The sequence below is a fragment of the Capra hircus genome, chromosome 1, assembly GCF_001704415.2.
Source record: "Capra hircus breed San Clemente chromosome 1, ASM170441v1, whole genome shotgun sequence".
NCBI classification, from domain to species: Eukaryota; Metazoa; Chordata; class Mammalia; order Artiodactyla; family Bovidae; genus Capra; species Capra hircus.
The window spans coordinates 135234868-135250214 of NC_030808.1; the positions used below are offsets into that span (position 1 = coordinate 135234868).

Here is a 15347-nt window from a genome sequence, read left to right on the forward strand (position 1 = left end):
CGTGCTGCGACTCATGGGGTCGCAAAGAGTCGGACACGACTGAGCGACTGAACTGAAGTGATCTAGCTACATTAGTCAAACTGAGTCAAGCTAGGAGTTTATTTTGGGAAGTGTATTAAAAATCTCGGTTGACTTTATTTCTAAATGGCTATCCAATTGTCCAGCTACAGATTCCTTCCTCAGTCTTTTCTTTGGAAATTTTGCCTTGTCACACAGTATCTAAATCTATGTGGCTCTAACCATTAAGTCTGGAGCCCAGTGCCGTAGTGATGGACATTCACAGTTTGCATCGACACCATATCATGTGGATAATTAGCTATCTTTAGAAAGCTGGAAATATGCCTAAATCTTGTTCTCTTCCAGGTCTTCTACATCTGTCCAAGGACCTTGTTCTTTGCAACACTGTTATTAAATATGTTATAGTTTCAGACAGGCCTCAGCTACTGCCCCCTTCATTTTATTTTTCACAATACTATTTTATATTCTCCTCCACACTTAAGAACTGCAAAGTTATTTCATTGACTTTAAAATTTTTAATATCATTTTTATAACATTATATTAAATTTATGAATCAACTTTGGGAGAATATGCAAATATATGAAGTTTAGTCTTCCAATCTGGGAATACAGCATATGTTTTAATTTATTAATATGATTGTTGTTCATTTGTCTCAGGCTCTTGTATTATATTTATTGTATTCTTGCAGATCTCTCATGTAATTTTTTTCCCCAAAACATTTTTCTGTGTATCATCTTACATGTAAATAAGATCATAATTTGGGGTTCTTTTTCCCCAACTAGTGACCACTGACAGTTAAAATGACATTAAATTGTGATACATTTATCTTTTACCAAAGTACTTTTCTCATTAATAATTATAGTAATATTTCTAATAATTTCATTATACTTTATAGGCATGTAAGCATCTGAAAATTTGACATTTTTTGTTTGTCTCTATCATTTTATATCATTGCATTACTAGGAAATTTCAAAAACAATATTAAGTAATAACAGTGACACTAAAACCTCTTGTTTATTTCTGAGTACTTATATATTTCTCTTTCAGTACAAATCTGGCTTTGCTTTACTATGGGCATTCTCACTGAATCCTTATCTATCAGTTGTATAAATATTATTATTATTGCTGTTTTCAATATTAATGAATGTTAAGCATCTATATTTTCATCCACACATAGGCCCTGTACTTTCAAGTCTAGTTCCTTTGGGGAGAAAATTGTTCTAGAGCAATAAACTATAGCAAGCACAGAAAAAGAACAAGAAAGTATGGATTTTCTCCCACTCTTCTTAGACAGTAGTGACCTACCGCAATGGCCCTGATGCAATCACGGTAAGAGGTTCTCTTCACACAGGCGACATGAGGACCATCCACTGAAAGGACTTTCTTCATATTGTCGTGGAAACTGTAGCACTTACTCGCCTCAAGATCCGAGACAGTGCACCATCTCACAGTCTTCTCAGGGACAGCCAGACACAGCCCTAGGGAAGAGGGGCCAGATGTGTAAGGGAGCCACAGTACTCACCATTCTCTGCGGGATGGAGAGGTTAAGGACAGGTCAAGGGTTGGCTGAGAGGAGAAGACACAAAGTGGACTGGCTATCTGGTAGGTCCCATGTCTCTGATTGTACCTTTCCCTTTGGAAAAAAAAAAAAAAAAGCCAAAGCACCCTCCAAAAGTTAAACACAGAATTACTATATGACCCACTCATACTTTTGGGTATCAGTATATACCCAAAAGGATTGAAAACAGGCATTCAAATACTCCTGAGAAACCTGTATGCAGGTCAAGAAGCAACAGTTAGAACTGGACATGGAACAACAGACTGGTTCCAAATTGGGAAAGAAGTATATCAAGGCTGTATATTGTCACCCTGCTTATTTAACTTATATACAGAGTACATCGTGTGAAATGTCAGGCTGGATGAAACACAAGCTGGAATCAAGATAGCCAGGAGAATTAAGAATAACCTCAGATTCACAGACGACACCACAGTTATGGCAGCAAGTGAAGAAGAACTGAAGAGCCCCTTGATAAAAGTGAAAGAGGAGAGTAAAAAAGTTGGCTGGTGCACTGGGATGACCCAGAGGGATGGTACGGGGAGGGAGGAGGGAGGGAGGTTCAGGATGGGGAACACATGTATACCTGTGGCGGATTCATGTTGATGTATGGCAAAACCAATACAATAAAGTAATTAAACTCCAATTAAAATAAATAAACTTATGTTAAACAAAAAAGAAAAAGAAAAAGTTGGCTTAAAACTCAACATTCAGAAAACAAAGATCATGGTGTCTGGTCCCATCATTTCATGGCAAATAGATGGGGAAACAATGGAAACAGTGAGAGACTTTATTTTCTTGGGCTCCAAAATCACTGCAGATGGTGACTGCAGCCATGAAATTAAAAGACACTTGCTCCTTGGAATAAAAGCTATGACAAACCTGGACAGCATATTAAAAAGCACAGACATCACTTTGCCAACAAAGGTCCATCTAGCCAAAGCTATGGTTTTTCCAGTAGTCATGTATGCATGTGAGAGTTGGACAATAAAGAAAGCTGAGCACCAAAGAATTGATGCTTTTGAACTGTGGTGTTGGAGAAGACTCTTGAGATTCCTTTGGACTGCAAGGAGATCAAACTAGTCCATCTTAAAGGAAATCAGTCCTGAATATTCATTGGATGCATTGATACTGAAACTGAAACTCCAATCCTTTGGCCACCTGATGCCAAGAACTGACTCATTTGAAAAGACCCTGATGCTGGGAAAGATTGAAGGCAAGAAGAGAAGGGGATGACAGAGGATGAGATGGTTGGATGGCATCATCAACTTGATGGACATGAGCTTGAGCAAGTTCCAGAAGTTGATGATGGACAGGGAAGCCTGGAGTGCTGCAGGCCATGGGGTCTCAAAGAGTCAGACAAGACTGAGAGACTGAACGGAATTGACTCAAATACATATACAGAAATATTCATAGCAGCACTTTTTGCAATGGTCAAAAAGGGTGGGAACAACCCAAATGTATAGCAAGGAAAGACTTGATAAGCAATATATAGTATATCCATACAATGGACTGTAATCTACCATAAAAAGAATAAAGCAATGCTACAGCATTGATAAAACTCAAAAATAATATATTAAATGAAAGAAGTCAGACACAAGTGGCTACACAGTATATCATTCAGTTTATATGAAATATCCCAAATAAGTAAATCTATCGAGACGCAAACTGGTGGTGGCCAGGGGCTGGGGGAGAGGAGGATGACTGCAGGATAGTCTCTTGGGTGATGGAACCATGCTGGAACTGGATAAAGGTGGCATCTGTATAACTTTGTGAATACTGAATACTACTCAATCTATACTTTTATTTAATCACTAAATATTTGCTGATTTATTTGGCTGGACCAAGTCTTGGTTGTGGCACACGGGATCTCTAGTTGCTGCATGCAAACTCTCAGTTGTGGCATGTGAGACTTAGTTCCCTGACCAGGGATCGAACCTGGGCTCCCTGCATTGACAGTGCAGAATCTTAGCCCCTGACTTACCAGGGAAGTCCCCGAATTGCATACTTTAAAATTACTAATTTTGTGTTAGTGAATTTCACCTCAAAAAAGAAAAAAATCTTATGGAAGGGAAGTTGGAACCTGAGTCATTGTCTTGACGTTGGATACTTCAGCCTTCCATGGTAGTAACTGCTGGGGCATAAATATCAGTGTCAGTTCATTTCACTAGCCCTTTGCTGCTTCTGCTGCTTCTGCTAAATCGCTTCAGTGTTGTAATTAGTGTTGACAGTATTATGAAAGCAAAATGTGGTTTACAAATTTGCAACATTTGGGCAAAATGTCAACTTAGCTGAAATACGGATGAGAGTAACAGTAGTCACAGCTACCAGTTTTTGAGGAGGCCCTGTGTGTCAGGCAGTGGGCCACAGTCACAACCCTTCTTGAACTCCTGCAACTGTCTTGCCATTTAAATGCTGATGTTCCCGCTTTGTAGATGAGTTTAAGCAAGCAAACAAAACAACCTATCAGAGACTAGAAATGAAGCTAATCCTTGAAATCCCCGGTCTGTTTGACTCCAAAACCTGTATTGCTCTTTAACTGCCTATAAGTAGGAAATATAAAAATAAATGGGGCAAGAGATATCAAATTTCACTCAGAGAAATCCATATCAAAGACAGGAAGTGACAAACGGAGTGCTTCAGCTTTATTTGAACAGGCCCATTTGATAGCAGCCACCCAGGGTAGGAGAGCCAGTGAGAGAGTGGAGCTGTTCGGCCATGTGCCCTTATGCAGAACAGACGTGTGCAGAGTAATAACTCATGTTGCATTTTGCATTTTGAGCCTTTCAAAGCATGTTTACTCTGCTTGCCAGTGCATATTCTTAAAACATTCTGCTCTTGGAAATGACTGGTAACCATGGAGACAATACAACTCTATAAATGAAAATAGCTTTGTAAGTAGATTAAGTTACACAAAGAGCTACTGCATACTATTGCAGTTTTTTTCTTTTTCAAAAGTATACACTTACTGTGAAAACTTCTTCGGAAGGTCTGTATTTTCCATCACTTTTGCTTATGTTCAAATGATTAAAGATGCAGCTTTTGCGCTACTGATGTTTTTAAATTATTTTTTTCCTGAATGAAAGATTCAGTGCGTCACAATTTTCCAAAGTATCACACAGTTGATTTCGTACAATCCTATAATAACCATTTTTTTCCCTCTCTTACTTCTATATTACCCCTCACTCCTTCCCTCTCCCCAATGATAGCCATGGTTCATTCAGTGTGAATATAAAATAGGGTGAATGATATTTGCATAGTTAGGGAAAAGCTAAAACCTTGACAAAAACATGGTACTAAAACAGGGAACTAAGTGAAACAAACAAAACACAAAACAAAAAAATTAAACCAGATAGATTTCTGTTTCCATCTATGACAGATAACTGATATGGAACCTGCCTTAGGACTTTAAACAACTGAAAAAAACAAGCAAACAAACAAAAAGCCTGGGAAAAAAAATATTAAAAAAATGTTTTAAAACACCGGGCAACAGGAAGTTCACGATTATGATCCTCGAGAGAAGGGAAACAAACAATGTAAGCCTTGAAATCACTCTAGCTTTCTTCCTGGACAAAATGTCCAGACAGCAGGGCAGAAAGAAGCAAACAGTCTGATGGTCATTCTAAGCAGAGGAGATAGAGATCGTAGCTTGGCAAGGCAGAGGCGATTAAGAACGTGCAGCATAGGGTACCAAAGAGCAGGCAGTGCAAAAAGAGAGGAGAAAGAGAGAGAAATAGAGATCCCGAATTTTCACACCCTGGAGATTCTGGCTAATTATCAATCTGATCATTGTGGAGGCCAGGCAAGGACAACTGCTAGGGAAAAAAAAATTTAATGGGGACCTTAAACCAAGCAGTTCACAGAGTTCAAATGGGGTTAAGAATCATCTGAGTTCACACCATTCAGAGTGGAGAAAATCTTATTGAGTAAATAGTGCATTTTTGAAAGATTCCAGAAGTAAGCTAAACTAGATCTGGAAAGAAAAGTAATCTAGACACAGCCTAAACATCTTGAAAACTAATCTTAAACATTTAGCTGATCTGAAGACATTGTGAGTGCCTGCCAGAAAAAAAGGTTGATACCCCTTAAATTAAAAACAAATCCAGTACTCAGTAAGGTAAAATTCACCGTGTGTAGCAACCAATAAAATTAATACACATGTGAAGGTGCAGGAAAATGTAAACCATAACCAGGAGGAAAATCAGCCAATAGAATCAGACCCACAAGTGAAAGAGATGAGGAAATTGACAGAAAATAACTTTAAAACAGCTATTTTAAATGTTGAAAGTATGCTCAGAGATTTTTTTTTTTTAAAGCATGGACATCAGTGCTGCCAGGGAATGTGGCACTTCCCCTCTGCTCTCACACTAGTCGTGTGTCACCACATGCACCCTGAGCATGCAGAATGATGCCAGCAAGTGTGAGGACCTGCACTTGCCGTGGAAATGCTCCACCAGCAACTGTAACATCAGTACCAAGGACCGTCCAGATGAACCTGGCCAAGGCTGACAAAATGACAGACAGCTTCAAAGGCCAGTTTAAAACGAGGCTATCTGTGGGGCCATTTGCAGGATGGGAGAGTCAGATGACCAGGATGGGAGAGTCAGATGACCAGTCAAGGCTTATGGCATTGTGTAAAAGAACTTCAGACTGGAGAGGATCATGGAAATGTGAAATATTTTTCATAAATAGTGACCCCCTCAGAAAAGAAAAACACGAGCATAATGAGGATACAAATGTAAGATGTAAAGAGCCAAAAAGAACAGCTAGAGATAGAAAATCTGAAATGAAAATTCCATTGGGTGGGATTAGCAGATACTACAGAAGAAAAAAGATGACCTGGAAGACATTATTAGAAACCATCCAAAATGAAGCAGAGAGAAAAAAGATCGAAGACCAAATGATCTGAGCCTCAGTGATTTATCATATACTATCAAGTGATCTAACATACGTGTAACTGGAGTCCAGGATAAAAAAGGAGGGAAGGGACAGGAAAAAATATGGGAAGAAATATTCAGTCAGAATATTTCCTAATATTATGAAAACTACAAACTCACAGTTCTGAAGCAACCAGAGGAAAGAGGCAAAATTAGGTACAGAGGAACAAAGACAATAAATATCTTAGACTTTTTGTCAGAAACCATACAACTTAAAGACAATGGGATGATATCACTAGAGTGCTGAAAGAAAAATAACTCACTTAGAAATCTTAGAAATAACTTAGAAATCTACGACCAATGAAAACAACTTTAAGAATTGAAGGAAAAACCAAACTTTTCCAGGTAAACAAATGTCGAGAGAATTAGGGTTCAGCTAACTTGCACTACAATGAATGTTAAAGGAAGTTCCAGACCCAGGTGGTTACACTGATGAATTCTGCCAAACACTTAAAACAGAAATCTCACCAGTGCTACACAAACTATCTTGTAAAGTAGAGGAGAAAGTAGTATACCTAGAAAATATTTCTTAGAAAAAATATTCATTTTCTAAAGACAACATTAACTTGATACCAAGTCCAAACAAAGACAAAGTAAACTATAGCCAAATATCCCCCATGAACACAGATAACAAAAATCATTTACAAAACATTAACAAATCAAAAAATATTAATAAATCAAATCCAGCCAAAAAATTTTTGAGTACATGAATACACACACACACACACACACACACACATTTATCCCTTACCCAGGAATGAAAAGTTGAATTAAAGTGCAAAAATTAATCAGTATAGTTCACCATATTACAGAATAAAACAGAAAAATCCATATGATAATCTCAACAGAACAGAAAAGGTACTAGCCAACTCAAAATTCCAAAGTAAGGGTAGAAAGAAACGTCCTTAACCTGATAAAGAGCATATACAAAAAAATCACACTCACTGTCATACATAATGGTGAAAGACTGAATGCTTTCCCCTTCAGGTCAGAAACAAGTCAAAGATAGACATTCTCATCACTTCTAACATTGTAATAGAGGTCTTAATCATTTTAACGAAGCTCAAGAGAGAAACAAAAGGTACACAGATTGGAAAAGAAGATACAAAATTGTCTGTATTCATAGATAACACGTTTCTCTACAAAGAAAACTTTAAGGAATAAATGAGTTTAAGAAGATCATCAGATTTGAGGTCAATATACTAAAATCAACTGGATCTCTACAATGCTAAAAAGATAAAAACTACAAAAATGAAATTTAAAAAATACTACTTACAATGACATATCTAGAGATGAGTTCAACAAATTATGAATAAGACCTGTACATGAAAACTACTAAATATTCCCAAGATAAATGAAAGACCTAAATAAATAGATATAGAATGTTCATGGATTAGAAAACTCAATATTAAGATGTCAACTCTCCTCAAAATAACGTATAAATGCAATCCCAATAAAATCCAAACCTAATCTTGCTTTTTATAGAAATTGATAACCTGATTCAAACCTGTGTTTGGATATGCAAAATACCTAGATGGCCAAACCAGCACTGAAGTAGCACAATAGAGCCAGAGGATTTATACTATCTGATTTCCAGACTTACTATAAAGCTATAGCAACCAAGGGAGTATGATCTTGTCATAAGGAGCGACTAAAGCTAATGTGACAGAACAGTCTAGAAATTGACCCATATGGAGGCAGTAGGTCTTCCCTGTAGCTCAAATGGTAAAGAATCTGCCTGCAGTGCAGGAGACCCAGGTTTATTCCCTGGGTCAGGAAGAGGCTCTGGAGAAGGGAATAGCTATCCACTCCAGTATACTTGCCTGGAGAATCCCATGGAAGGAGGAGCCTGTTGGACTACAGTCCATGGGATCGAAAAGAGTCAGACTGAACTAAGCAACTAAAACTACTACTATACTATAGCACTACTACTATTATAGAGGCAGTAGATTTTCAACAAAGCTGCCAAGGTAATTCAGTGACGAAAGGATATTCTTTTCAAAAAATAAAAAATAAAGAAGCTCTCAAAAACAAGTCCTGGAAAAACCAGATATTCATATGAGAAATATGAATTGCAACTCTTTCTTTATACCACACACAAAAATTAACTAAAAATGCATCATAAACCAAAATACAAAACCTGAAGCTATAAAACTTCTAAAATAAAACAAAGAGGAAAATACTGCAACTTGTGGGGCTAGCCAGTTATATTTTTAGAGACAACACAAAACATAATAACAAAAAATAAAAATTAGGTAGGTGAACCTGATCAAAATGTAAGACATTTGCTCTTCAGAAGAAATCATTTAGAAAATGGAAAGCTAAGCCACAAATATGGTAAATAATTGTAATACATCTATCCCTTGTGGCTCAGACAGTAAAGAATCTACCTGCATGCGGAAGACACAGGTTTGATCCCTGGGTTGGGAAGATCCCCTGGAGAAGGGAATGGCTACCCACTCCAGTATTCTTGCCTGGAGAATTCCACGACAGAGGAGCCTAGTGGGCTACAGTCCACGGAGTCACAAAGAGTTGAACACGACTGAGTAATGTGTAAGTAAAGTGTAAGTAATACACTTTATCTGACCAAGGACTTGCATCTAGAAAATATAAAGGGCTTTTTAACTCAAGAAGTCAAACAATCCAGTTGAAAAATAGGGAAATATTTGTACAGATACTTTATAAAAGAAAATATACAAAAAAATCTTCAGCATTATTACTCTTCAGAGAAATGCAATTTAAAACCATTATGAGCTACCACACAAATCTATTAGAAAGGTTAACTGTGAAAATACTGACAACACCAAGTGTTAGCAGGATGTAGAACAACTGAAATTCTCATATTGCTGGTAGGAATGTAAAGTGGTACAACTACTCAAAAAAAAACCTGACATTTTCTGAACAAGTTAAACATACACTTACCATTATGACCCAGCAATGCTACTCTTAAATATTCACCCAAAAGAAATAAAAACATATGTCCACCCAAAGACTTGGATACTAATAGTCAAAGCAGCTTTAGTCATAATACCCCCAATCTGAAGACAATCTAAACATCCACTAAGAAACTAGTGGAAAACAAACTATAGTAAAGACATCGTGAAATACTATTAAGCAGTAAAAATGAGTGAACAACAATGTGGATGAGTCTCTGAACAATTATGCAGAATGAAATTAGCCAGACACAAAAGACTAGGTACTGTATAATTCCATTTATGTGAAATCTTAGAAAAGGAAAAACTTATCTAAAGTGGGAAAAAAAATGGGAATGACTAGGAAGGGATAGCGGACAGTTTGAGAGTGACGGAAATGTTCTGTGTTTTGATTGTGGTGGTAGTTGTATGCATAGGCATGTTGTTAAAATTCATTGAACTGTATGCGTACATAAAGAAAGGCATTATATTAAATGTAAGTAAAAGTTATTTTAAAAAGAAAGGGAGTGTATGTAAGCAAGCTAAGGGTCAATGGAGTCAAATGGCCTAAACTAGACCAGCCATCAGTAACACTCCATCAGATCATGTGACAGTTTCAAGAAGGGGTACTCAGAGCCCACCTCGACTATTTCAATCTGGTAGCCCATGCTCACTGTGTGGAGAAATCTCTTCCCAAGAAGAGCAAAAGATCGAGAAAGGTGGCAACCAAGGCGGAGGGACAGGCTGTTCTGAGCCCCTGGTTCTTGGCTCTTTCAAGGTGTCCTAATCACCAACTCCTCTCCACTGACAATTTTAGTTTAAACTAGTTTGGTCTCATTCCTGTCATCTGCCACCTGAAGCATTTTTATTGGAAAAGAACACTGAGCTTTGAAGAAAGCCGGTCCCCAATTCCAGCCTTGCGCAGCGCCAAGAGGGACGAGATGTTGGGGTGGAGTGGGCAGAGGACAGAGGAGAGGCAAGCTCTTGCCTCTGTTTAGTAAACACAGAGCTGACTGGGAGAGTGAACTCTTAGTCAGTGCCTGACACCGCCAGGAGAAGGATGGAGGGAGAACAAACAACACAAGCACTGTTCAGGGAGAACGGGGCGAGACCGAGGCTGCTCTATAGATTCCCTGCAGCCATAGTCGGACCACAGCAGCAGCAGCCCGGCAGCCCTCCTCAGCCCCTGCAGAGCTCCCTCTGTGGCCCTAGAGGGCAGCACTTGGCCCGGGAGGCCCAGAAAGCACTCCTTGCATTTCCTGCCTTCTTCTGCCCAGCCCAGGTTACCCCTCCCCCCATGATAGATCCGCTGCCCCAGAAATGACTTAAGACAACCTGAGACCTGGCAGAACCAGGGCTGGACAGAACCCAGTCGTTCAGCCTGGCAGGGCTTCCACCTGCATGAGCTCAGTGACTTTGTACTGTGACCTTCCTTACAGTTACGCAACCAAGAGCCCCCTTCATTTAAGTGCAGGATTTTTTTTTCCAGTGATAACTCACCTGTGCCTAGAGCTCTGCCCTTAGGCACGTGACTTCATGTCAGGTGCACAGCAACTGTGTTTGCTGTGAAAAAGTAATTTCTACCTAACTGAGGAGTAAATTAGCTCAGAGAGGGCAAGGGACCACTCAGAGTCACATGGCACTGAGTGACGGGTGGATCTCATTCTAGGGTGGGTGTTTGTCTCCTATATTTCTCCACCTCTCTAGTGTATGGTAGGGATGGGAGGCATTGTATGTTCAGAGCAGGAAATATCCTTCTGGTTAGACACTTGACAAGATTACCTCAGGTGCTTCAGCCCCTCATTAATAGTCTGTGAGTCCTGGGGGAAAAAATCCGTTCTCTCCTCTGAGCCTGTTTCCTCCCCTCTAAATGGGATGAACAGCCTTCAGGCAAGGGGTCAGGAACATTTTTCAGAATTGTCTACCGAGGTAATGACTAGCTTTGTGAGCCATACAGTCTCTGCGGCAACTAATCAACTCTGCCTTAAAGCCTGAAGGCAGCTATTGTCGTTGTTGTCATTGTTTAGTCACTGAGTCAGGTCTGACTCTGCGACTCTATGGACTGTATCCAGGTTCTTCTGTCCATGGGGTTTTCCCCGCAAGAATTCTGGAGTGGGTTGCCATTTCCTCCTCCAGGGGAATCTTTCCCACCCAGAAATCAAACCTGCGTATCCTGCATTGGCAGGAGAATTCTTTACCACTGAGCCACCCGGGAAGCCCAAAAGCAGCCGTAGATAGTACTTAACTGAATGAGCCTGATCCTGTTGCACTGAAGTGTTATTTATGGATGCTGACGTTTGAATTTCATTTAATTCTCATGTGTCAATACTATTTTTCTTTTTGTTTTCTTCCACCCATGTGAAGATGTAAAACCCATTCTTAGCTCAGTCTGCTGTATATAGGCGGCTGGCGGAATTTGGCCGGCTGGTCATAGTTTGTGAACTCCTGTCCTAGGTTATAGCGTTTCTTCAAGGGCGACTGACTGTCGGGTGTACTGATGCACCTCCGGGGGTGGAAGGCACTTTGCAGCCAGCCAGACTCTGGGCTGCTTCGAAGCCGCTCTAGCCCAGGCAGTGTAGCGTCCCGCTGTGGCTGACCCTCTGCTGGTACCCGGTCCCCATCCTAGGCGGCCGCCCTCACCCAGCTTCCAGCGCGCACTCACCCAGGGCGCCCGCGCACAGCAGGGAGCAGATGACGAGCCTCATTCTCCTCGTTGGCGCGCGACACCTATCCGGCTCCCGGGGCCTCAGTTAGCTTTACCTGCCCGCGAGGGGGCGGATCCGCCGCCTCGGAAGGGTTCGCTCTTCCGGCGGATCGCCCTCGCCACACCCCCATCCCTTGCGCGGACATCTCGCCAGCCGGGCCTCGGCTGCATCTCTGCCCAGCGCCAGGAGCTGCGAGGCTGGATCTCCGCTCGCCAGCTAGAGCCGCAGCCAGATATATAAGCCGCAGCAACCCCGGAGCCCGTTGGAGAGAGACACTGAGGCCCAAGGTGAGAGTGACAGCCTGGGCCCCAGGTTAGTTACTAGAATGCAGGTTCCTTGACTTCTAGACCTAGACAACAGCTCTTGCGTGGCCCTCCCTTTCGGGACTGAGGGGCGGTAGACGAGGTGAAACCTGTGGATCCCTCCTCTAGGAAGGCATGTACACACGTATATACAACATTTTGAGCACAATTTTCAGCGATCCTCAGACTCTTCCTCCAAAGCGTCTCGGATGCCCACTCCAGGTCCCTCCCAGAAGCTCTCCAATTCCCAACTCCCATAAAATGGTCTCCTGCAACCCTGTCCTGAAGGCTGAGATCTGGTGAAGCGCAGGTGCAGACTACGGAAGACTTCCTCCGGAAGTCTGTGAACTCTGCCTGGGGCAAGTCTTCCGAATTTAGAGAGAAGTTAAAAAATTTTTCTTGAATGTAATAAACATACATGAAACTTCACATGTCCCAAGTATAAAACGATGCATTATCACCAAGTGGGCACAAGCGCATAACACAAGAAAAGGAACGTTAATAGGGTGGGATGCCCCTCCTCGGTTACTTCTTCCCATCTTCCCACAAGTGTATCCATTATCTTGACTTGTAGCAACGCAGACTAATTCTGCTGATTGTTTAACTTTACAGACGTAGGATCATACCATATGTACAATGTTGCATCTGGCTTCTTTCACTCAAGGTTATATTTGTAAGATTCATCTACCTTGCTGTTTATGCACAATCCCAGGCTTGGTATTGTATCAGTTCAGTTCAGCTCAGTTCAGTCGCTCAGTCCTGTTTGATTCTTTGGAACCTCAAGGACTGCAGCACACGAACTCCCGGAGCTTGCTCAAACTCATGTCCATTGAGTCCGTGATGCCATCCAATCATTTCATCCTCTGTCATTCCTTTCTCCTGCCTTCAATCTTTCCAGGATCAGGGTCTTTTCCAATGAGTCAGTTCTTCCCATTAGTGACAAAAGTATTGGAGCTTCAGATTCATCATCAGTCCTTCCAATGAATATTCAGAACTGATTTCCTTTAGGATGGACTAGTTTGATCATCTTGCTGTCCAAAGGACTCTCAAGAGTCTTCTCCAACACCATAGCTCAAAAGCATCAATTCTTCAGCACTCAGCTATCTTTATGGTCCAACTCTCACATCCATATATGACTACTGGAAAAACCATAGCTTTGACTACACAGATCTTTGTCAGCAAAATAATATCTCTTCTTTTTAATATGCTGTCCAGGTAGATTTAATATGCTGTGGTAGATTTTCTTCCAAGGAGCAAGTGTCTTTTAATTTCATGGCTGCAGTCACCATCTGCAATGATTCTGGATGCTATGATCCTAGTTTTTTGAATGTTGAGTTTTAAGCCAGCTTTTTCACTCTCTTCTTTCACTTTCATCAAGAGGCTCTTCAGTTCCTCTTTGCTTTCTACCATAAGGGTGGTGTCATCTGCATATCTAAGGTTATTGATATTTCTCCTGGCTATCTTGATTCCAGCTTGTGCTTCATCCATCCTGGCATTTTGCATGGTGTAATCTGCATATAAGTCAAATAAGCAGGGTGACAATATACAGCCTTGATGTACTCCTTTCACAATTTGGAACCAGCCCATTGTTCTATGTCCAGTTCTAACTGTTGCTTATTGACTTGCATACAGATTTCTCAGGAGACAAATAAGGCAGTTTGGTATTCTCATCTCTCAAAGAATTTTTCACAGTTTGTTGTGATCCACACAGTCAAAGGCTTTGGCATAGTCAATAAAGTAGAAGTAGATGTTTTTTATGGAATCCTCTTGCTTTTTGCATTATCCAATGGATGTTGGCAATTTGATATCTGGTTCCTCTGCCTTTTCTAATTCCAGCTTGAGCACCTGGAAGTTCTCAGTTCATATACTGTTGAAGCTTCACTTGGAGAAGTTTGAACATTACTTTGCTAGCCTGTGAGATGACTGAATTGTGCAGTCATTTGAACATTCTTTGGCATTGCCTTTCTTTGGAATTGGAATGAAAACTGACCTTTTCCAGTCCTGTGGCCACTGTTGAGTTTTCCAAAATTGCTGGCATATTGACTGCAGCACTTTCACAGCATCCTCTTTCAGGATTTGAAATAGCTCAACTGGAATTCCATCACCTCCACTAGCTTTCTTCATGGTGATGCTTTCTAAGGCCCACTTGACTTCACATTCCAGGATGTCTGGCTCTAGGTGAGTGTGAGTGATCACACCATTGTCATTATATGGATTGTGAAGATCTTTTTTGTACAGTTCTTCTATGTATTCTTGCTACCTCTTCTTAATATCTTCTGCTTCTGTTAGGTCCATACCATTTCTGTCCCTTATTGAGCCCATCTTTGCATGAAATGTTCCCTTGGTATCTCTAATTTTCTTGAAGAGATCTCTAGTCTTTCCCATTCTATTGTTTCCCTCTATTTCTTTGCACTGATCACTGAGGAAGGCTTTATCTCTCCTTGCTTTTCTTTGGAACTCTGCATTCAAATGGGTATATCTCTGGGTTATCCCTCTCCTTTCCCAGAAACTTGGCACCTCTAATGTCTAATGCTCTTAAATAGATGTTTTCTGGGTCTTTATCCACATCTGGATGTGCTCAACAAGAGCACGGTTCTTATACAGGCTACTTCAACATGACAGAAGCACAAATGAGGACAACATTAGCTACTAACTTTTAATCTTTTATTTTTTAAAATATTCTAGCATATTGTTAACTGAATGAATGAATTTTACAGGTTATTGTGCTCATTTACAACTGTTCCAACTCCTCATTTATTCATACCTTTGAAAGGAAATAGGGTCTAACATTTTTCTTGTTTTACATGCTAACTCTAAGTTGGAAAATAGTATCTCAAGGTGTAAGGCTCAAAAAATTGTCCAATAGGTGAATAAATGCACATAAAGGATTATCTCAAAAGTAGATTGAGCAATCTTCT

The 15347-nt window shown here is 40.4% G+C and overlaps 1 protein-coding gene across 2 annotated transcripts in view; it reads right to left on the reverse strand.

The window, feature by feature from the left end:
- LOC102172488 (inhibitor of carbonic anhydrase) overlaps positions 1–12199 on the reverse strand; it is a 45312-nt gene extending 33113 nt beyond the window's left edge. For both annotated transcript variants that reach the window (XM_005675553.3, XM_005675552.3), the window contains exons 1-2: positions 12085–12199; positions 1324–1496 (exon numbers count right to left, since the gene is read on the reverse strand). In XM_005675553.3, coding sequence (XP_005675610.2) covers positions 1324–1496; positions 12085–12127 — 216 coding nt within the window. In that variant the 5' untranslated portion in view covers positions 12128–12199. The remainder of the gene's footprint in view (positions 1–1323; positions 1497–12084) is intronic.